Below are 24,411 nucleotides of genomic sequence, written 5' to 3'. Positions count from 1 at the left end.
CAGATTGATTGTATTCTTTGCAGCTAAAGATGGAGAAGCTCTATACAGTCAGCGAAAACAAGACGGGAAGCTGACTGTGGCTCAGATCATGAACTCCTTATTACCAAATTCAGACTTAAATTGAAGATAAGTAGGGAAAACCGACCTAACTCAAATCCCTTATGATTATACAGTGGAAGTGAGAAATAGATTTAAGGGACTAGATCTGATAGATAGAGTGCCTGATGAACTATGGAATGAGGTTCATGACATTGTACAGGAGACAGGGATCAAGACCATCCCCATGGAAAAGAAATGCAAAACAGCAAAATGGCTGTCTGGGGAGGCCTTACAAATAGCTGTGAAAAGAAGAGAGGTGAAGAGCAAAGGAGAAAAGGAAAGATATAAGCATCTGAATGCAGAGTTCCAAAGAATAGCAAGAAGAGATAAGAAAGCCCTCCTCAGCGATCAATGCAAAGAAATAGAGGAAAAGAACAGAATGGGAAAGACTAGGGATGTCTTCAAGAAAATTAGAGATACCAAGGGAACATTTCATGCAAAGATGGGCTCGATAAAGGACAGAAATGGTATGGACCTAACAGAAGCAGAAGATATTAAGAATAGGTGGCAAGAGTACACGGAAGAACTGTACAAAAAAGATGTTCACGACCAAGATAATCACGATGGTGTGATCACTCACCTAGAGCCAGACATCCTGGAATGTGAAATCAAGTGGGCCTTAGAAAGCATCACTACAAACAAAGCTAGTGGAGGTGATGGAATTCCAGTTGAGCTCTTTCAAATCCTGAAAGATGATGCTGTGAAAGTGCTGCACTCAGTATGCCAGCAAATTTGGAAAACTTTGGTGGCTCCAAAATCACTGCAGATGGTGACTGCAGCCATGAAGTTAAAAGACGCTTATTCCTTGAAAGAAAAGTTATGACCAACCTAGACAACATATTAAAAAGCAGACATTACTTTGCCAACAAAGGTCCATCTAGTCAAGGCTATGGTTTTTCCAGTAGTCACGTATGGATGTGAGAGTTGGACTGTGAAGAAAGCTGAGCGCCAAAGAATTGATGCTTTTGGAGAAGAGTCTTGAGAGTCCCTTGGACTGCAAGGAGATCCAACCAGTCCATTCTAAAGGAGATCAGTCCTGGGTGTTCTTTGGAAGGAATGATGCTAAAGCTGAAACTCCAGTACTTTGGCCACCTCATGCGAAGAGGTGACTCATTGGAAAAGACCCTGATGCTGGGAGGGATTGGGGGCAGGAGAAGAAGGGGATGAGATGGCTGGATGGCATCACTGACTCAATGGATGTGAGTGTGAGTGAACTCCGGGAGTTGGTGATGGACAGGGAGGCCTGGCATTTTGCAGCTCATTGGGTTGCAGTGAGTGGGACACGACTGAGCGACCGAACTGAACTGAAGTATTAAAAAAAAAAAAGCAGCCACATGTCTATTTTCTTACCTCTTTTTCATCTCACCCTCCCCTGCTGCCCTTTTTACTCTTAGCCAGTTAGTGGACCCATACGTCCCTCAGCTCTCCAAAGACCCTCACCCAAGCCTGGTCTTCTTTGTAGTGCCTTAAGTTCACTTTTCTTTAATATTTGTTTTTAAGCACTTTATTAAGGTATAATTGGCATGTGATAAACTGCATTATTTTAAGTGTGAGTTTGATGCGTTTTGACATATGTATATACCCGTGAAACTGTCCCTGCCATCAAGATGATGAAAATGTCACTCTGAGAAGTTTCCTTTGCCCTTTGTTACCCTTCTGTTCCCCTTTGTTACCCTCCTGTTCCCCGCTCTCTCCTACCCCCACGCATACCTCACTTAGGAACTCTGAATTTCCTGGGGCTGGGAGAAAGGAGGAATTTCTTTGATTTAATTCATACTATCTCGTAAGTCTTTCCCTCCCAAAATTATTCTCTTTTAAAAAGATTAGATGTATGATATGTTCTTCTTGGTTACCTTAAGGCAGGCTTAGTCTTAGAAATAAGCCCTCTACCTCTTCAGAAGAAAATAAAACATCCCCTTAGATACAGCAAAGTCTTGATTTGAAAATAAAGTTGTGCTACTTGGAGGCTTCTTAGAAATCTGTATGAATGTATTTTGTCACCTAAGAAAACAAATCATTTTTTAAAATAGCTAACATTTCAGTGGACAAGGAGTTTATTAAGATGCGACTCTTAGGCAGCAGTGAAGGTAGAGATATTAAGGTGCAATACGATGGTCTGTTCTGCTCGGTTACTGTGGTTTGCTGAGGGTAGGGTGTGGCTATTCCCCAGGTACTGAGCCTGGCTGCTCTCAGGCTGGGTGAGGCTCGGTGCACCCCTCACCTCAAACAGCCTCCTCGGGTTGGTTACCCCAGCGAGCTCTTCAGTCACTGTGATTTCGTTTTGTCTGGGGCAAAGTCGGGAAACACTGAAGACCATCTGAGTCAGGATAGTAACAAGAGGGGACTGTTTTTTTCTTTTTGGCCCAGACTGTGGCATGCACAGTCTTAGTTCCCCCAACCAGGAATCCAGCCTACGCCCCTGCAGTGGAAGCACAAAGTCTGAACCCCGGCACTGCAGGGAAGTCCCCAGAGGGGCTGTTCAATTATATAATGTGTTCAACTCTCTCCTGTTTGAGGGCCTTAAAAGTGACGGTCACTAGTGGCACCCTGGCTTCCCACGTGGCGCTAGTGGTAAAGCACCCACCTACCAACGCAGGAGACCCAGTTTCGATCCCTGGATCTGGAAGATCCCCTGGAGGAGGAAATGGCAACCCACTCCAGTGTTGTTGCCTGCAGAATCTCATGGACAGTGGAGCCTGGAGGGCTACAGTCCATGGTGTCGCAGAGTCGGACACGACTGAAGCGACTTAGCACGCACACAGAGTGGCGCCTGTAGCTGAGACTTGCTGTGTATATTATGGAAGTCAGAAAGTGCTTTTTACCTGGTACAGATGATGTTAGAAACATTTCGAATTTCATAGAGCATATAGTACAGTGCTAGATATTTTTAATGGATGAAGTGTGGTGGAGATGAGACAGTATTTGTAGTATGTGAGATGCAGAGAAACGTATTGCATTATTCCCTTAAGTAATTACTGCTGAATTTAGAAAATGTATAATATACTGTGGGCTTATAATATACTGATTTTTAAAAAAAATCCAGTTTGAATGATCTGAAAAATTATCTGTTTTTCATAGGGTATGTTAATTTTTATTTTTATTTTTTGCATTTAGTATTATATGTTTTTCTGGTATTCAGTTGAAGGGAGGCCTTATATTGAATTCATCTCATCTACCATGTTTTTTTTTTTTATCACAGGAGGTGGTGAGAAAGCCAGAGCACGTCACATATCAAGAGGAAAACTGTTACCCAGAGAAAGAATTGACAATCTTCTAGACCCAGGGTTGGTACATACCCAGGTGTTGACTCAGGGTGTCCTCTGTTCCATGGTGCTTTCTTAGTTTTCTTTTTTTTTTTTTCTTTTTTGGCTGTGCTGTGCAGCTCTCGGGATCTTGGTTCCCCAACCAAGGATTGAACCCAGGCCCTTGGCAGTGAGGTGCAAAGTACTAACCATTGGACCTCCAGGAAATTCCCATCTTAGAAAGTTTTGTGAAATAAGTGGTTTTAAGTTCTGGTTCTTACCTAAGCTTCAGCAACAAGTGTTTGTTGTGAGGCTGCTTAATGTCAGGTGCTATTCTAGGTGCCCTCACTGAACAGAGCAGACCAAGTTCCTTGCCCTGCTGGAGCTTACAGGGGAGCAGGAGGAGAGAAAATAATTGATAAATGTCACAAATTACATAGTATGTCAGAAGGTGATAGTCATGGGAAAAAAAGAAAACGTAGACCAGCGTTACAAGAGAGAAAGACGAAGAGCAAGTTGCAGTTTCGAATGAGGTGGTTAGGATCGGCCTCGCTGAGGTGGTGACATTTGAGCAAAGGCTGGAAGGAGCGGGGAGAGATGGGCTGTATATATCTGGGGAGAAAGGGTTACAGGTGGACGGAGCGGCCAGTGCGAAGTTTCTGTGGTGGGAGCTGGGAGTGGGTCACAGATGCCAGTATGCCGCAGGGCCCGGGAGGCTGTCTCGTGGGAGTGGAGGTTCGGTGAAGTGGGGAGTAGCAGAAGATGGGGTCAAATTCATAATGCATTTGCGGGTCAATGTCAGAGTTTGGACTTTTACTCTGAAAGAAATGGGAAGACTTGGTAGGACTTAACCTGACTTATATTTTAAAAAGGTATTCTGGCCACGGGTGTAAGTAGACTCTGGGGCTCGAGGGCAGAAGGGCCAGGACCAGTTAGATAAATGAAGATTCAGAAGTATCGTTTCTGCGGACATGCACACACGTGCCCAGCCTGGAGACAAACAGCATTAACACCTAGTGTGCATTAACACGCTAGTGTATATACCATTAACACCTACACTATTTTCATGCAAATATGGATCAGATACACTTTTTTGTTTGTTTTAGAAAAATGGAATCTTGTGTTTTATAACCCCCTTCTCCCCCTCCCCCACCGCCCTTAATGTATCCTGAACATTTAAGTGAGAGAAGAATAACAGTGGTTAAGAGCTTGGTCCCCTATTAAAGAGCTTATTAAAACAGCTCTGCCACGTACTGGTAGTTGTGTGACCTCAGACAACTGACATCATTGCTGTATTTCAGTTTCCTCGTCGGTCAGCGGGGATCCTAGTAGGATCTATAGTAGAAGGTAGTCCTGAGGACTGAATGAGTTAGCATTTCCGAAGCTCCTAGGAGAGGCTGGCCCATGGTTAAGTGCTACGTGAGTGTCAGCTGCTGTTCTCTATGTCAATAAGTACGTCTGTACAATATCTTCAAAGATAAATGTGTTCCTTTGTGTGGCTGTATTGTGTCACTCTCCAAAGTGTTCACACTAGACTTTGTTTTAGACATTCTTCCTTTTGTAGACTTTACATCCAACACACGTATTTGAAACGTTGACCCATTAAAAAAAAATCTTTTCGTTTTCCACGTGTAACTACTCAAATATGATTTAAAAAAAAGAAAACATTAATTCCAGCAGCATTCTTTCTTCTGTTCAGGTCTCCATTCCTGGAATTGTCACAGTTTGCAGGTTACCAGTTGTATGGTGATGAGGAGGTCCCCGCAGGTGGCGTTATTACAGGCATTGGGAGAGTGTCAGGGTGAGTATTCTGACCATGCTCAGCCCCGTGGGTCAGGAAGCAGGCAGGGCAGGGCATCCAGCACTCACCGCGTTGCATGTGAGTGTGTGAGTGTCATGCTAGTGGTACTATTTAGATCTGAGGCTTCCTACCCAGGTGTGTTAGATTCATCTGTGAAACTTCAGGGATGGAAACTGAAGGGAAAAACCCCAAGCAGTGATCCTGGGGACCCAATCCAAACCTTCATACTTAATCAGAATCTCCAGGGTTTGGACTTGGTGTGGGTAGTTTTCCAAGGCTCTGCAGGTGATCTCTTGCACATCTAGAGTGAAAAACCGCTGTCTTAGAGGAGTAGTTCTTGGAGTGTGGTCCCCAGGGAGCATCAGCCTCATGTGAGAACTTGTTAGGAGTGTCAATGGTCAGGTCTTCCCAAAAGAACTAAGTCATATTCAGGGAGTAGAGCCCCGAAATCAGCATTTAAACAAGCCCTCCAGATTCTCCAGTGCTGTCCTTTGAGAACCACCATAGACTTAGGGCATCTTGACTGCTAGATATTACATTTGTTTGTGTGTATTTTTGTATGCTCTCACACTGACCATACTTGTACTGCAATAAACACTTCCCACTGCCTAGTTGTCTTAATCTTCACCACAGTCCTGTGAGAAGGGGTGCTATTACAATCATCACCATTCTGCAGGTAAGGAAACTACCTTGGAGTGTTAAAATAACTTGCCAAAGATCAAGCCACTGGCAAAACTTGACTTTGAGATCAGACAGCCTGATACAATTGCCCTGGACTCGGATTCTGATTTACGTGTGTGTCCCTCCACCTTCACCCCATGATTTGTGCCTTCACGGGAGGTGTGACTATAGTCATTCACCATTGTTGCTTCTTTCTCGCTTCCTTCGTTAACTCCTAAACGTTACACCCCAGTGATAAATCAGAGAAACAGAGGGGTAGGGACCAGAACACAGCCTTGCTTCATTCCACTGAAGAGGTTAAACTTTGTATCGGTGCTCTTCTCAGACACCCATTCTCTGAGGCTCTCTATGAAGATCAGTAGCCAGGGCTCAATATTGAGTGTGCACTTTAGCTCACAAGATTCCATGGAGGCAGGGGCCAAGACCAGACAGATTTTGTCTTTTTCCTGAAGCTGCTCTGGCGTTGGATAGTATGACTGGAAAAGAATTCACTTATTCAAAACATCTAAAGAAGTACTTCGCTACAATTAAAGTGACCTTTCTTACATAATCATATGGTTGAATATGGTTAGCACCCTTTCTCTAGCAGATGATACGTGTTTAAACTAGTTTAAATAAAAAAAGATTTGTTGACTCTTAACTAATTTGGGGCCAAGCCTGATCTAGGAGTTCAAACAGCATCATCAGGCCACCAGGCTGGTTTTTGGTTTTGTTCAAGGCAGTCTGTTCAAGCCTTGAGCCAGAGCTGGCCGTAGGCTTCCCCAGCTTCTGCTTCATAAGCTTAGCAGCTGCGGTAAGAGGAGAGTTCCTGAGGGCACAGACCTAGGGCCAGGGCCCATTGCTGAACCCGCCACGTGGACCCTGAGTAGAAAGGCGTGGTCCTTGTGCTCACCTCTGAAGATGGATGGACTTTGGGGTCAGTCCTGCTAGAACCACATGGATTAAAAACAGAGAAGAAGCAGTTTCTGAAAGAAAGTTTAGTTTTATTGCCAATATAATAGATGCTGGATAGGCAAAATCAATAGGTGTCTAATACAATGTATGTATTTTCGTTTTAGCCGTGCCTTGCGGCATGCGGGATCTTACTTCCCCAACCAGGGATCCAACCTATGCCCCATGCAGTGGAGGCATGGCTTCTTAACCACTGGACCACCAGAGAAGTCTCTAATATAATATTTTGTGGACTTATTTTGCTTCTCATCCTGTACTATGTCTGTGCTTTTGTTCTGTTTTTTTTTGGCGGGGGGCTGCACTAGGTCTTCATTGCTGCACGTGCTCTTTCTCTAGTTGCTGTGAGCGGGGGTTATTTTCTCCAGTTGTGATGCACAGGTTTCTTACTGCGATGGGTTCTCTGTTGCAGAACACAGTCTCTAGGATGTGCAGGCTTCAGTAGTTGTGGCACTGGGGCTCAGCGGTTGTGGTTCGCATGCCCTAAAGCATGGGTTTAGTAGTTGTGGCACACGAATTTAGTTATCCTGGGGCATGTGGAATCCTCCTAGACCAGTGACCGAGCCAATGTCCCCTGCATTGGAAGATGGTTTTTAAACCACTGGACCACAAGGGAAATCCTGTGATGTTTCCATAGAACAAGTAAAAGTTACTAGTAATGTCTCTTGTCCAAGGTTGATAGGGGCAAGTGACAGAGTCAGAATTTCAGCCTCCCTTTGCCTGACTTCATAGCCTGGGCTCTCTCCTGCACCAGAACTTCTTAAGCTTTTCTTGTGCAGCACCCCCAGGGAAGGGAAGAGTGACCATGCTCTGGAGGTGTGGGGTTATGGCCCAGCAACCTGCCAAGAGCCTCAGTTCCTTTTGAAGTGATTTATTTAATGGTAAAGTCATTAAAAATGTACTTCCCACTCTATAAAATGTTAATTTTAATGTGGGAAAATGCTTGCTATAACCTAGTGAATAAAATTGATACTCAGAGGAGAGGAACCACATACCCTAATAAAAGAAATTTAAGATTACCTGAGGTCGTGGGCTCAGTTGCTGTTCTCTAGTTCATGTTCAACAAGAACTCAAGTTACTGTTTAGAATTCTAGAGAATATAAAGTGAGGTAACGAAAACATCATAAATAGATTAAATTTTGTGAAGACCACACTCCTCTTAATTTTCGAGTGAGCCTGCAGTCCTCGGTTTTCCTGGCAGCACTCAGCAGGCTCTCTGCTGGCCCTCTTCAGTCACTTTCCCGCTTCTTGCTAGTTGCCTGGGGGCCATGGTACCTGACAAACTGGTTTTGGTGAGAAAGGGTATGGCTAGTGACTCATTATAGTATATGTTTTCAAAAATACTATTTTAAAATTCGCACTTATTGTTACTTTACTCAGGATAAATGTTGTATTTTTAACTTCTTTTAGTTTTATAGAAAAGCATATGGCAGTAACATGAAGAACTTTTGAAAATATGAAACATAAATACTTTTGATGGCTCAGTTTTCCTTTTTGAAAACAACCTTCCTAAAAGGAAATTCTGAGGTTTATCATGAGGGATTTTCTCATCTCGAGACTTGGATTTGTTGTTGTTGTCATCTTATCGTGTTAGGACTGTTTCATTCAAAGAACATTGCAAAATGTGGCTTAGGTTGTTAGTTTTTCTCTGCTAATGTGGGGTGATGATTCTTTAAAAAAATCAGATATGAGTTTGTAAACTAATTAAAAGTGATTCATTTTATATAAATGAATATATGAACAGTAATTAAAACTCCTATACCATAAGATTGCCTACTAATTAGTGATATGTGTTAATACTGGAAATTGCCAGGTTGTATTGGGAGTGTCTTATAATGAGATGCAATTGGTCTTTACTTTAAAAAAATCTCTCATATTCTCTCTCCAATGAAATTTCTGCCTTTCAGAGTAGAATGCATGATTGTTGCCAATGATGCCACAGTCAAAGGAGGTACCTACTATCCAGTGACTGTGAAGAAACACTTACGAGCACAAGAAATTGCAATGCAGAACAGGCTCCCCTGCATTTACTTGGGCAAGTTATAAAAATTGTAAAGTAAACTGTTATTCAGCTAGAGAAGTAAAAGATTGTTTATATATATATATATATATATATATATATATATATATATATATATGACATTATCAGTGGGCATTTCAAGAATAGCTATTGGTTTCTCTCATAATTTCAAAAGAAATACTTATTCTTTGTTAAACCCCCTGGGAGGAAAAGTAAATAAGGACTACCCATTGTAACATCACTGAGGAGGAATCCCTGACACTATTTTGGGGTGTGCTATTTTTTCCTCTACATGAATGGTGTTTTTTTCTTCTATATATTTTTGTTTTTCTATTCATCATAATGGATTCAAACTAAGAAAAAATAATAGCTAATATTTATGAGTCTCTTGAGTGTCAGGTACTAGGTTAAATGCTTGAGTATGTACATAATTGGGGCAAACATAATTTAAAGAAATTTAATTTTCAGTGAAAGTAAATTTATATTTGGAATTAAAATACATTAATAATTAAATTTAAGGATATTTTTAAAAGAACATAAAAGCAAAGCAGTTTAAAATTGGCACTTCCTGGATATTAGCTTAGTTTGTAAAAACACCAGTATCTGTTGTTCATTTCAGATGAGATTTCTTTTTCCTATGAAAGTGAATTTACCTGATTGACTTAGAGTGTGAGCTGCTTTGCACATATAGAAAACAACAAATGGGACCCTACAGCTTGCAACTGCTGTTCCCAATGCTGTAGGGAATGCAGTTAAGGGTGTTGTGTTGTCTGTCTTCCTCATAGTGAATTGGAGACAGGATATAATGTATTAAACATCAATAGAAGACTCACACTGATAGGTATAAGACTAGCTAGCTTTCTGTAACATTGACTCTGTGCTCTCACAGTGTGTGCTGAACTAAGTGCTTTGCATACACTATTTCATGCCATCCTGATAACGACCCTGTGGTACACTGCTGTTACTTCATTTCACAGGTGGGGAAACTGAGACATAGAATGGCTCAGAAATGCTTCTGTGGTCACACAGCTGTGAAGTAATGAAATTCTGTTTTGAATTCAGCTGACATTTTTATCCACCACTGTTATCTACAGTAAAAAGAGAAACAGAGGGCGATGTGTGATAAAATTATCCCATGAATTCAGTAGATGATTTTTGGATTGTTTTAAAAGAGAGAGAGAGAGAGATCCATTTTCAGCTGAACTGGTTAAGGATTTTTTTGTGATTTCTGGGGCTAATCCTGAAAGCAGAGAATGTCCTAAATATTTCAAGTGGAATTTTGCATAGGGGTAGGAGAGCCTAATATGTTTGAAGAAAGCAATACAATTTAGGGGGCTGTGTGGGAGGATTGGAGAAAGAGGCTGCAGAAGAGTTTAGAAAGATAGAGCAAATTTTTGTGTGTGATGTAATTAAGAACTGGTGCTATTATCATTGAGACAAGTCTTCCTGTGGATAGGATGTTTTGTTCATTGAGATGTACTGATATCTGTTATTTCCCCTGTCTTCAGTTGACTCAGGAGGGGCAAACTTACCTCGACAAGCAGAGGTATTTCCAGATCGAGATCACTTTGGCCGCATATTCTACAATCAGGCAGTTATGTCTTCTAAAAGCATTACACAGGTAATTTCTTATTAATGAGATATGTTGCTTTTTGCATCAAATGTCTTTGCTAACCAGGTATTCTGAGATGACTTAAAAGAGAATTTTACTTTTTTTTTGGCTATGCCATGCAGCTTATGGGGTCTTAGTTCCCTGACTGGGGATTGAACCCAGGCCCTTGGCATTGAGAGCATGGAATCCAAACCACTGGAATGCCAGGGAAGTTCCCAAAGAGAATTTAATACACAATTTAGTCTTCAAGAAATCAGCTGATAACCTTATGAGGTTTCCCTTGTATGTTTTCTGTCTTTTTCCCTTGTTGCTTTTAATATTTTATCTTTGTCTTTAATTTTTGTCCATTTGATTACTGTGTGTCTTGCTGTGTTTCTCCTTTGGTTTATCCTGCTTGGGACTCTCTGTGCTTCTTGAACGTGGTTGACTATTTCCTTTTCCATGTTGGGGAAGTTTTCAGCTATTATCTCTTCAAATATTGTCTCAGGTCCTTTCTCTTTCTCCTCTGGGACCCATATAATACGAACGTTGGTGCATTTAATGTTGTCCCAGAGGTCTCTTAGGTTGTCTTCATTTGTTTTCATTCTTTTTCCTATGTTCTGTTTTGCAGCATTGATTTCTACCATTCTGTCTTCAGATCACTTATCCATTCTTCTGTCTCAGTTATTCTGCTATTGATTCCTTCTAGTATATTGTTCATCTCTGTTCTTTAGTTCTTCTAGGTCTTTGGAAACATTTCTTGCATCGTCTCCATTCTTGTTTCAAGATCCTGAAACATTATCATCTTCACTATCATTATTCTGAATTCTTTTTCTGGGAGGTTGCCTATTTCTGCTTTGTTTGGTTGTTTTTCTGGGGATTTATCTTGTTCCTTCATCTGGGACATAATCCTATTCTTTTCGTTTTAGTTAGCCTTCTGTGATTGTGGTATTAGTTCTGAGGCTGCTAGGATTGTAGTTCTTATTTCTTCTGTCTGCCCTCTGGTGGATGAGGATAAGAGGCTTATGCAAGCTTCCTGATGGGAGGGACTGGCTGTGGGCAAAACTGTCTCTTACTCTGGTGGGCAGGGCCATGCTCAATAAAACTTTAATACAGTTGTCTGCTGATGGGTGGGGCTGTGCTTCCTCCCTGTTAGTTGTTTGGCTTGGAACTGACCAAGTCCTAGAGTCTAGAGGCTCTGTGCTGTGTGTGCTAAGTCACTTTAGTCATATCTGACTCTTTGCGAGACTATGGACTGTAGTCCGCCAGGCTCCTCTGTCTGTGGGATTCTCCAGGCAAGAGTACCGGAGTGGGTTGCCATTTCCTCCTCCAGGAGATCTTCCATCCAGGGATCGAACCCGTGTCTCTTGTATCTCCTGCATAGACAGATGGGCTTTTACCACTAGCCACCTGGGAAGCCTCTTGAGGCTCTGTGATAGGGCTGTTGGCATCCTCCAAGAGAACTTACGCTGAGACCCATCGCCCAGGGCTGCTGCTACCAGTGCCCTTCTCCCTGTGGCAGGCCATTGCCCACCCACGCCTCTGCAGGAGACCCTCACACACTCACGGGTAGGTCTGACTCAGTTTCCTGTAGGGTCAGTGTTCTTTCCTCTGGGACCTGGTGCACACATCTATTTGTTTCTGTTTCCCCCAGTCCTGTGGAGGTCCTGTAATCAAGTCCTGCTGGCCTTCAAAGTCAGATTTCCTGGTGATTCCCAGTCCCTTGGCAAGATCCCCAGGCTGGAGAGGCTGATATGGGGTCTAGAACCTTCAGAACTGTGTAAGAATGTCTTTGGTATTATTTTCTCCAGTTTGTGGTTCACCCACCCCGCAAGATTAGCATTTGATTTTATGGTGATTGTGCCCTTCCTACCATTTCATTGCAGCTTCTCCTTTGTCCTTGGATGTGGGGTATCTCTTTTTGGTGGAGGAATGTCTTCCTGTTGATGGTTATTCAACAGCTAGTTGCGATTTTGCTGCTTTGGCAGAAGATGAGCACAGTCTTTGAACTCTGCCATCTCGAACCGATCTCAAGTACATGATAATTTCAAACTGTGATAAGTTTTATAAAGAAAAACAGAACTGAATAAAGAGACAAAGGATGATCAATACAAAAGTTAGTCTTTTTCCACAGAAAGCCTAGTCAGATTAATCTACTAAATATGGGAATATTGTTATGCTGTAGTAAAGGTTAGTTCCAAAGGAAACGAGTTTTTAAAAAGGAAGGACAGTGAGTAATTGCTATTTTAGGGTGATACTCTGGAGCAATTCTAGTATATGTATGAGGAGACATGCATAAGAATGTTACTTGTAGCATTATTTTTTATAACAAAGATTAAAGAACACAGTAGATGACCGTTCATGGGAGAGTTATAATCTTCAGCTGTTAAAATGAATGAACTATGGATTAAAGACCTAAATGTAAGACCAGAAACTATAAAACTCTTAGAGGAAAGCATAGGCAGAACACTCTTGGACGTAAATCACATCAAGACCCTCTGTGACCCACCTCCCAAAGTAATGGAGATAAAAACAAAAATAAGTGGGAACTAATTAAACTTAAAAGCTTTTGCACAGTGAAGGAGACTATAAACAAAGTAAAAATACAACCCTCAATAGGAGAAAATAATAGCAAATGAAACAACTGACAAAGGATTAATTTCTAAAATATATGAGCAGCTCATTCAACTCAATACCAGAAAAACAAACAACCCAATAAAAAGTGGACAGAGGACCTAAACAGGTATTTCTCCAAAGAAGACATACGGATGGCTAATAAACACATGAAGAGATACTCAATATCACTCATTATTAAAGAAATGCAAATCAAAACTACAGTAAGATATCACCTCACACCACTTAGAATGGCCATCATCAAAAAATCTACAAACAATAAATGCTAGAGAAGATGTGGAGAAAAGGGAACCCTCTTGCACTGTTGGTGGGAATGCAACTTAATATAGCTGCTATGGTGAACAGTATGGAAATTTCTTAAAAAAATCAGGACTAAAACTACCAGCAGTCCCACTACTGGGCATATATACCCTGAAAACCATAATTCAAAAAGGCACATGTACTCCAATGTTCATCGCAGCACTATTTACAATAGCTAGACAGTGGAAGCAACCTAGATGTTCAGAGACAGATGAATATGTAAAGAAGTTGTTGTGCATATATACAGTGAAATATTACTCTGCCATAAAAAGGAATGCATTTGAGTCAGTTTTAATGAGGTGGATGAACCTAGAGCCTATTATACAGAGAGAGGTAAGTCAGAAAGAGAAAGACAAATATTGTATGTTAACATATAGATACGGAATCTAGACAGGTGGTACTGATGACCCTATCAGCAAGAGGGCGCTGGAGATGCAGACACAGAGAACATACTTGTGGACACAGTGGAAAGGAGAGGGCAGGACAAATTGAGAGAGTAGCATTGAAACATATGCATTACCATGTAAAATTAGATAGCCTCTGAAAATTTGCTGTATGATGCAGGGAGCTCAATCCAGTGCTCTGTGACAACCTAGAGGGGTGGGATGGGGTGGGAGGTAGGAGGGAGGTTCAAAAAGGAGAGAACATGTGTATACCTATGCCTGATTCATGTTGATGTATTGCAGAAACTATCACAATATTGTAAAGCAAGTGTCCTCCAACTAAAAAGAATTTTTAAAAAAATGAACAAACTAGAATTGTATGCATCAATAGAAATAAGTCTCTAAGAATATGTTGGGTTAAAAAAAAGTAAATGTATAACCAGTTGCTCTGTATGCAAATGTTAAATATATCAAATAATCTATTATTTGTGTCTAAATAGGTACATGGGAAAGATACACTCAACTCTAGAACAGTGGTTACTTTTGAGGTGGGAGGGAAGAGAAAAAGGCCAGTAGGAGGCCCGTAGAGCCTTCAACTGTATCTGAAATATTTTATTCTTTTAAAAAAATTCAGAAGTAAAGTTAGCTAAATGTCAAGATTTATTGAGACTGGGTATTAGGTAAAGAATATTTATTTTACTCTAATCTTTTTTGTATGTTTGAAATGTATGCCATTCCTTTGGGTCTTTTGTTGTTGTCATTGAATTTCTTAAGTTTTTACTATTTTTATTAATACTCTGATTAGTCATCACCTGCAATTATTATATCTCTTCTTTATATTCTACCAATACAATGTATTGTTATTTTTATTCTGTATTTTACTGTTACTGTTATGTGAGCTTCCCAGGTGGCGCTGGTGGTAAAGAACCCTCTTGCCAATGCAGGAGATCTAAGAAATGCAAGTTCGATCCCTGGGGCCAGAAAGGTCCCTTGGAGAAGGAAATGGCAATCCACTCCAGTATTCTTGGTTGGAAAACTCCATGGACAGAGGAGCCTGGGGGCTACAGTCCATGGGGTCGCAAAGAGTCAGACACGGCTAAGTGACTTAGCAGGTTACTGTTATGAGACCTTGACTACCTCTATGCTTTGTTTATCTAAACAGAAACTTCAACTTTGTTCACTTTTGCACAGTCAGTCCTTCCATCCATTATCTGGTAAGAAATTCTTATTGTGATCTTTTGTCTTTTAGGAGAATTTTCTGGAGGCTAGATGTCTGAAATCAAGGTAGCACCAGGGCCACGCTGCTTCACAAGGCTCTAAGAAAGACTCTTCATCTTCTTGGGTTTCTGATGGCTCCAGGCGTTCCCTTGACATGTGGCCGCATGACTCCAGTCTCTGTCTCAGTCTTCACATGGCCTTCTGCTCTGCGTCCTATCTCCTTCTTATAAGGACTCTTGTCACTGAATTACCCCTGGGTAATCCAGAATGATCTTATCTCAAGATCCTTAACTTAATTACATCTGCAAAGACCTCCCCCCACACCCCTCCCAGCCTACCCCTTTCACCCCCCAGTAAGATCACATTCACAGGTTCCAGAGTGTGGACACTGAACCCACTGTAGGCTTCTGCCACCTTGCATGCTTCTTCTGTGCTATGGCTTTTGGTTCATGTAGCTTCTGTAGAAACCACATAATACGTCGACCAACATCCAGCAAATATTTATGGAGAAGCTACTCTAAGCCAGGCCCTGCACTGGTGAGTAAAACTAGGTAGAGTCTCTGTTCCTGTGGAACCTGAAGCTGAGAGTATTTTAAAAACCAAGTCTTTTTACAATTAAAAGTGTCTTATATTTTTAATAAGCAATTATCTGCTTATCATAAAATAGTATGTCTGAGGCATTTGACTGAATGCCTTCAGTTTGCGTATTTAATTTTTGTTTCCTAAAACGTTTTAAAAATTTTATTCATTTATTTATTTTTGCCTGCACTGGGTCTTCATTGCTGTGTGGGTGTTCTCTAGTTGCGGCAGGCGGGGACTCTTCTCCAGTTGGGCTGTGCCATGCCAGGGCTTCTCGTTGCTGTAGCTTCTCTTGTTGTGGAACACAGGCTCTAGAGAGTGGGCTCAGTAGTTGTGGTGCATGGGCTTAGCTGATCCCCGGCATACAAAATCTTTCCGGCCAGGGATCAAACCCACGTTCCCTCTGTTGGCGGGTGGATTCTTAACCACTGGACCAAGAGGAAGGTCCATATTTCCTAAAAATTTTAACATCAGTATTTCCTTAATTGAGCTCCTTCTTTTAACGTTTTTTTTTTTTTTTTTGTATTTCATGCCAGTAGGATTGTTTGTGGTTATGGTTTGCCTTTCTGTGTTCTTTTTTTTTTTTTTTTTTTTAATAAATATTTATTTATTTGACTGTGTGGGTCTTAGTTGCAGCAAACAGGATCTTTTAGTTGTGGTGTATGGGATCTGGTTCCCTGACCAGGGATCTAATTCAGGCCCCCTGTATTAGGAGCATGGAGTCTCAGCCAATGGACCACCGGGGAAGTACCCCTACATTCTATGAACCTTGTCAAATTTAAAAAAATCTAATTGTTATCATACACTAGCATCTATGGTGCCTCTTCTAGTCTTTTCCCAAATATATGAATGCTAAACTGGTTATCTGCACTGAAGCTTTACTGAAAAACTCAAGATATTTGTGAGCACTGTTCTATCTTGTTGACTTCCTCTCCATTTTTTTTTTTTTTTAAAGAACAAGTACCCCCAGAAATGAGGCCCAAAGAAAAGGATCTTTTCACTTCTGCTGTTCCATGAAGCTTTTCTTCCTGGGTTACCAGACTTCTTATGGTTTGGCCCAGTATCTTCATTCCTGAGACCACACAGACTGTTGGTTTTGTCATGTTTCCCTTTCCTGAAGTTCTCCGTGTGTGTGTGTGTGTGTGTGTGTGTGTGTTAGTTGCTCAGTTGTGTCCAACTCTTTGTGACCACGTGGACTGTGGGTCCCCACGTGACCCACCAGGCTGCTCTGCCCATGGGATTCTCCAGGAAAGAATGCTGGAGTGGGTTGCCATTTCCTTATCCAGGGGATCTCCGTTGGACCAGGGATTGACTCCCTCATTGCAGGCAGGTTCTTTATTGGCTGGGCCACCAGTGAAGAAGTTCTCTCTCTTTAGGCCACTGGTTTCCTCCTCCCCCTCTCTTCATTTAACCCTCCCACCCCACTTGTCCTTAGTGGTATATAAAATTTTATGACATGCCTGCCCTCCACCCCCACTTATTTACCCTTAAGGTTCTGTTGTTTGGATGGATTTCCTGCTGGTACCCTAGGCTCCAACCAGACACTGTGCACTTAGCTCTCCCTGCTGATTTATATCCCTTCACTGGTGTTCTGTGTGCTGTTGATGGTGCTTTCTTCCTGCTCTTTTCCCTACAATTGAAACGTTGATGTCAGCTTTGACTCTTTGCTTTTTCCCCTGCTTAATCTGTTTAGGTAAATCTTTCTTACTTTTGTACCCCTAGGTACTCCTTTGATGCTGGGCATATAACACATTCAGTTCAGTTTAGTACAGTTGTTCAGTCGTGTCCAACTCTTTGTGACCCCATGAATTGCAGCATGCCAGGCCTCCCTGTCCATCACCAACTCTCAGATTTCCCTCAAACTCATGTCCATCGAGTTGGTGATGCCATCCAACCATCTCATCCTCTGTCATCCCCTTCTCCTCCTGCCCCCAATCCCTGTGAGTATCCTTGCAATGAGTCAGCTCTTCACATCAGGTGGCCAAGTGTTGGAGTTTCAGCTTCAGCATCAGTCCTTCCAATGAACACCCAGGACTGGTCTCCTTTAGGATGGACTGGTTGGATCTCCTTGCAGTCCAAGGGACTCACAAGAGTCTTCTCCAACACCACAGTTCAAAAGCATCAATTCTTGGCGCTCAGCTTTCTTCACAGTCCAACTCTCACATCCATACATGACCACTGGAAAAACCATAGCCTTGACTAAATGGACGTTTGTTGGCAAAGTAATGTCTCTGCTTTTGAATATGCTATCTAGGTTGGTCATAACTTTCTTTCCAAGGAGTAAGCGTCTTTTAATTTCATGGCTGCAGTCACCATTTGCAGTGATTTTGGAGCCCCCCAAAATAAAATCTGACACTGTTTCCACTGTTTCCCCATCTATTTCCCATGAAGTGATGGGACCAGATGCCATGATCTTCGTTTTCTGAATGTTGAGCTTTAAGCCAACTTTTCCACTCTCCTCTTTCGCTTTCATCAAGAGGTTTTTAAGTTCCTCTTCAACTTCTGCCATAAGGGTGATGTCATCTGCATATTTGAGGTTATTGAGATTTCTCCCGGCAATCTTGATTCCAGCTTGTTCTTCTTCTAGCCCAGCGATTCTCATGATGTACTCTGCATATAAGTTAAATAAGCAGGGTGACAATATACAGTCTTGATGTACTCCTTTCCCTATTTGGAATCAGTCTGTTATTCCATGTCCAGTTCTAACTGTTGCTTCCTGACCTGCATACAGGTTTCTCAAGAGGCAGGTCAGGTGGTCTGGTATTCCCATCTCTTTCAGAATTTTCCACAGTTTATTGTGATCCACACAGTCAAAGGCTTTGGCATAGTCAATAAAGCAGAAATAGATGTTTTTCTGTAACTCGCTGGCAGTAAATTGTCTGTCTACAATGTGAGAGACCTGGGTTCGATCCCTGGGTTGGGAAGATTCCCTAGAGAAGGAAATGGCAACCCATTCCAATACTCTTACCTTGAAAATCTCATGGACGGAGGAGCTTGGTGCAGGCTACTGTCCATGGGGGTCGCAAAGAGTCAGGTACGACTGAGCGACTTCACTTTCTTTCTTTCTGGAACCCTCTTGCTTTTTTGATGATCCAGAGGATGTTGGCAATTTGATCTCTGATTCCTCTGCCTTTTCTAAAACCAGCTTGAACATCTGGAAGTTTATGGTTCACGTATTGCTGAAGGCTGGCTTGGAGAATTTTGAGCATTACTTTACTAGTGTATGAGATAAGTGCAATTCTGTGGTAGTTTGAGCATTCTTTGGAATTGCCTTTTTTGGGGATGGAATGAAAACTGACCTTTTCCAGTCCTGTGGCTACTGCTGAGTTTTCCAAATTTGCTGGCATATTGAGTGCAGCACTTTCACAGCATCATTCAGGATTTGAAATAGCTCAGTTGGAATTCCATCTCCTCCACGAGCTTTGTTCGTACTTGACTTCACATTCCAGAATGTCTGGCTCTTGCTGAGTGATCACACCATCGTGATTATCTTGGTTGTGAAGATCTTTTTTGTACAGTTCTTCTGTGTACTCTTGCCACCTCTTCTTAATATCTTCTGCTTCTGTTAGGTCCAGACCATTTCTGTCCTTTATCGAGCCCATCTTTGCATGAAATGTTCCCTTAGTATCTCTAATTTTCTTGAAGAGATCTCTAGTCTTTCCCATTCTGTTCTTTTCCTCTATTTCTTTGCATTGATCACTGAAGAAGGCTTTCTTATCTCTCCTTGCTATTCTTTGGAACTCTGCATTCAGATGCTTATATCTTTCCTTTTCTCCTTTGCTTTTTGCCCCTCTTCTTTTCACAGCTATTTGTAAGGCCTCCCCAGACAGCCATTTTGCTGTTTTGCATTTCTTTTCCATGGGGATGGTCTTGATCCCTGTCTCCTGTACAGTGTCATGAACCTCATTCCATAGTTCATCAGGCACTCTGTATATCAGATCTAGTCCCTTAAATCTATTTCTCACTTCCATTGTATAATCATAGGGATTTGATTTAGGTCATACCTGAATGGTCTAGTGGTTTTCCCTACTTTCTTCAATTTAAGTCTGAATTTGGCAATAAACAGTTCATGATCTAAGCCACAGTCAGCCCCTGGTCTTGTTTTTGCTGACTGTATGAGCTTGTCCATCTTTGGCTGCAAAGAATATAATCAGTCTGATTTTGGTGTTGACCATCTGGTGATGTCCATGTGTAGAGTCTTCTCTTGTGTTGTTGGAAGAGGGTGTTTGCTATGACCAGTGCGTTCTGTCTTTACCATAGATAGTTCAGGTCTTTTCTGTCTATATACAAATGTTGTTGTTCAGTTGCTCAGTTGTGTCAGACTCTTTGTGACCCCATGGACTGCAGCATGCCAGGCTTCCTTGTCCTTCAGCATCCGGAGCTTGCTCAAACTCATGTCCATTGAGTTGGTGATGCCATACAACTGTCTCGTACTCTGCCATCCCCTTCTCCTCATGGCTTCAGTCTTTCCCAGAATCAGGGTCTTTTCTAATGAGTCAGCTCTTGGCATCAGGTGGCCAAAGTACTGGAGCTTCAGCTTCAGCATCCATCCTGCCAATGAATATTCAGAACTGATTTCCTTTAAGATTGACTAGTTTGATCTTCTTGCTGTCCAAGGGACACTCAAGAGTCTTCCTCAACATCCAGTTCAAAAGCATCAATCCTTCGGTGCTCAGCCTTTCTTATGGTCCAACTCTCACATCCATACGTGACTACTGGAAAAACCATAGCTTTGACTAGACAGACTTTGTTGACAAAGAAATGTTTCTGCTTTTTAACATGCTGTATAGGCTTGTCATAGCTTTTCTTCCAAGAAGCAAACATCTTTTAATTTCATGGCTGCAGTCACCATCTGCAGCGATTTTAAAGCCCAAGAAAATAAACTGTTACTGTTTCCATTGTTTCCCCATCTATTTGCCATGAAGTGATGGGACCACATGCCATGATCTTATTTTTTTGAATGTTGAGTTTTAAGCCAGCTTCTTCACTATCCTCTTTCACTTTCATCAAGAGGCTCTTTGGTTCCTCTTCACTTTCTGCCATAAGGGTGGTGTCATCTGCATATCTGAGGTTATTGATATTTCTCCCGGCAATCTTGATTCCAGCTTGTGCTTCATCCAGCCTGGCATTTTGCATGATATACTCTGCATATAGGTTAAATAAGCAGAATGACAATACACAGCCTTGACATACTCCTTTTCCAATTTGGAACCAGTCCACTGTCCCATATCCAGTTCTAACTGTTGCTTCTTGACCTGCATATAGGTTTCTCAGGATGCAAGTAAGGTCGTCTGGTATTCCCATCTCTAATAATTTTCCAGTTTGTTGTGATCCACACAGTCAAAGGCTTTAGTGTTGTCAGTGAAGCAAAAGTAGATGTTTTTCTGGAATTCTTTCCCTTTTTCTATGATCCAATAGATGTTGACAATTTGATCTCTGATTCCTCTGCCTTTTCTAAAACCAGCTTGAACATCTGAAAGTTCTCAGTTCACATACTGTTGAAGCCTGGCTTGGAGAATTTTGAGCCTTACTTTACTAGCATGTGAGATGAGTGCAATTGTGCAGTAGTTTGAGCATTCTTTGGCATTGCCTTTCTTTGGGATTGGAATGAAAACTGACCTTTTCCAGTCCTGTGGCCACTCTTGAGTTTTCCAAATTTGCTGGCATATTGAGTGCAGCACTTTCACAACATCATCTTTTAGGATTTGAAATAGCTCAACTGAAATTTCATCACCTCCATTAGCTTTGTTTGTAATGATGCTTCCTAAGGCCCACTTGACTTCACACTCCAGGATGTCTGGCTCTAGGTGAGTGATCAGACCATTGTGGTTATCTGGAACATGAAGATCTGTTTTGTATAGTTCTTCTGTGTATTCTTGCCACCTCTTCTTAATATCTTCTGCCTCTGCCAAAGTGGAAACAGTGCCCAGTTGTGGGTGTGTCTGGTGGTGAAAGTAAAGTCCGATAGTGTAAAGAACAATATTGCATAGGAACCTGGAATGTTAGGTACATGAATCAAGGTAAATTGGAAGTGGTCAAACAAGAGATGGCAAGAATGAACATCTACATTTTAGGAATCAGTGAATTAAAATGGATTGGAATGGGAGAATTTAATTCAGATGACCATTATATCTACTACTGTGGGCAAGAATCCCTTGTAAGAAGTGGAATAGCCCTCATAGTTGACAGAGGAGTCCGAAATGCAGTACTTGGGTGCAATCTCAAAAACAACAGAGTGATCTCTGTTTGTTTCCAAGGCAAACCATTCAGTGTCGCAGTAATCCAAGTCTATGCCCCAACCACTAATGCAAAGAAGCTGAACGGTTCTTTGAAGACCTATAAGACCTTCTAGAATTAACACCAAAGAAAAAAAAAAAAAATGTCATTTTCATCATACGGGACTGGAATGCAAAAGTAGGAAATCAGGAGATACCTGGAGTAACAAGTGAGTTTTGTCTTGGAGTACAAAATGAAGCAGGACAAAGGCTCACAGAGTTTTGCCAAGAGAATGCACTGGTCATAGCAAACACCCTCTGCGAACAACACAAGAGATAACTCTGCACATGGACATCACCAGATGGTCAACACTGAAATCAGATTGATTATATTCTTTGCAGCTGAAGATGGAGAACCTCTGTACGGTCAACAAAACAAAACTGGGAGCTGACTATGGCTCAGATCATGAACTCCTTGTTGCCAAATTCAGACTTTAATTGAAGAAAGTAGGGAAAGCCATTAGGCCATTTAGGTATGACCTAAATCAAATACCTTGCGATTACACAGTGAAATTACACATGACTACAGGGTTATTCTTTATCTTGTTCCCGTTTTTCAGACCAAACTTTGTAGCCTGACACTTAAGACCTTGTGTGATCTGGTTCCAACCTAACTTGCTAGCTTTATGGCTCATGCACTGTAAACTCCCGTGAGTCTGAACTGCTTGCTGTTTTTCATGTGTACCATGGTCTTCATGAGTTTCTGCTCAGATCCACTGAGCCCTCTTTGCCCTAATCCAAATGGATTGATCTGTCTTCTCTAACCCATTTTTACAAAGTCCATCTTAGATGCCACTTTTTCCAGGAAAACTTCCAAGAATCCCTTACTGGAAGTAATCTTTTCTTCACCCAACTCCTGTAATTCTTGCACTTTGCCTTACTAGTGGCATTTATCCCTTTTATCTAGATATATCCTGACTAATTTCCCCTACTAAAGTCTATGCCATTTGGGACTAGAGACAATATTGGATTATTTACATCCCAACACATTTATTTGCCTACCTAATAGATAGCATATTTAAAAGCACAGACATTACTTTTCCAACAAAGGTCCGTCTAGTCAGGGCTATGGTTTTTCCAGTGGTCATGTATGGATGTGAGAGTTGGACTGTGAAGAAAGCTGAGCGCCGAAGAATTGATGCTTTTGAATTGTGGTGTTGGAGAAGACTCTTGAGAGTCCCTTGGACTGCAAGGAGATCCAACCAGTCCATTCTGAAGGAGATCAGCCCTGGGACTTCTTTGGAGGGAATGATGCTGAAGCTGAAACTCTAGTACTTTGGCCATTTTATGTGAAGAGTTGACTCATTGGAAAAGACTCTGATGCTGGGAGGGATTGGGGGCAGGAGGAGAAGGGGACAACAGAGGATGAGATGGCTGGATGGCATCACTGACTTGATGGACGTGAGTCTGAGTGAACTCTGGGAGTTGGTGATGGACAGGGAGGCCTGGTGTGCTGCGATTCATGGGGTCGCAAAGAGTCGGACACGACTGAGCGACTGAACTGAACTGAACTGAACTGAATAATTTATTAAAAGAGTGAAACTCTTTATGGCTATAAAGTGGTTCTGTTTCCTGTGTTTTAATCATTGGCAGGCAGATTCTTCTACCACTGCACCATCTGGAAAATCCCATGTTTCATTATTTACTGTATTTTATTTTTTTTATTTTACTGCATAAAGAAGTCACTGTTGTAATTGCAGTTATGTTGCTGCTGCTGCTGCTAAGTGGCTTCAGTCGTGGCCGACTCTGTGCGACCCCGTAGACGGCAGCCCACCAGGCTCCCCCGTCCCTGGGATTCTGCAGGCAAGAACACTGGAGTGGGCTGCCATTGCCTTCTCCATGCAGTAATGTTATGTACATGCATTTGGATAGTGAGCAATATGTGGTCTGCTGTGTCTGACTCTTTGCAACCCTGAGGACTGAAGCCCACCAGCTCCTCTGTCCATGGGATTCTCCAGGCAAGAATACTGGAGTGGGTTGCCATTTCCTTCTCCAGGGGCTCTTCCCAACAGAGGAATCGACCCTCATCTGTTGTGTCTCCTGTACTGGCAGGTGGATTCTTTACCACTAAGCCACCTGGGAAGCCCAGTGAACACTAACTTTCTGTGTTGGTGCAATTCTTGTTTTCCTCCCCAAGATTGGTTTTTGTTTAGTCGTATTAACCTTGACCATTTTAAATCCATTTATCCGTTTCTAAGAAGTATGTCTCTGTACAACAATATCTCCGTTATGTCCTATATTTTGCAGCTGTAAAGATGTGACTAGATTCCTACAGATCTTCCAGGTCCAATAATTTTGTTTTTGCACTCGAGAAAAAACAGTTAACTAGATACACTCTGTATTGTCTTCTGTTTCATTTTTCCTTACTTTCTCATAGGTTTTAGGACCCCTGATTTGTTTTTGAAGTTTAAAGACTTGGCATATTGGTGTCCATTAGTCTTTACTTTCTTTTGTGGCTCCCGCTTTGCTGACTTTTTAAGTGTGAGACTTAGAGTTCTCTTCAGAAGTGGGATCTTGGTGTTTATTTTCTTCAGATCTTACATTGCCATTAATTCTTATAGTCTAGTGAGAGTCTAGTCTGGACTGCTCTTAGCTCTGATGCATTAACTCTCTTCCTTGTTTTACTGTGATCCTTACTAC

At 41.8% G+C, this 24,411-nt stretch overlaps 1 protein-coding gene across 1 annotated transcript in view; it reads left to right on the top strand.

Annotated features, from left to right (window-relative positions):
* MCCC2 (methylcrotonoyl-CoA carboxylase 2) overlaps nt 1-24,411 on the top strand; it is an 80,510-nt gene that overhangs the window by 11,105 nt on the left and 44,994 nt on the right. The window contains exons 3-6 of the mRNA XM_005694592.3: nt 3,299-3,383; nt 5,041-5,142; nt 8,679-8,806; nt 10,300-10,412. Of these exons, the coding sequence (XP_005694649.1) occupies nt 3,299-3,383; nt 5,041-5,142; nt 8,679-8,806; nt 10,300-10,412 (428 nt within the window). The remainder of the gene's footprint in view (nt 1-3,298; nt 3,384-5,040; nt 5,143-8,678; nt 8,807-10,299; nt 10,413-24,411) is intronic.

This window comes from Capra hircus, chromosome 20, assembly GCF_001704415.2.
Source record: "Capra hircus breed San Clemente chromosome 20, ASM170441v1, whole genome shotgun sequence".
Lineage (NCBI taxonomy): Eukaryota > Metazoa > Chordata > Mammalia > Artiodactyla > Bovidae > Capra > Capra hircus.
The sequence above is the reverse complement of the archived record's forward strand: the minus strand, read 5'-3'. Positions and strand labels throughout refer to the sequence as shown.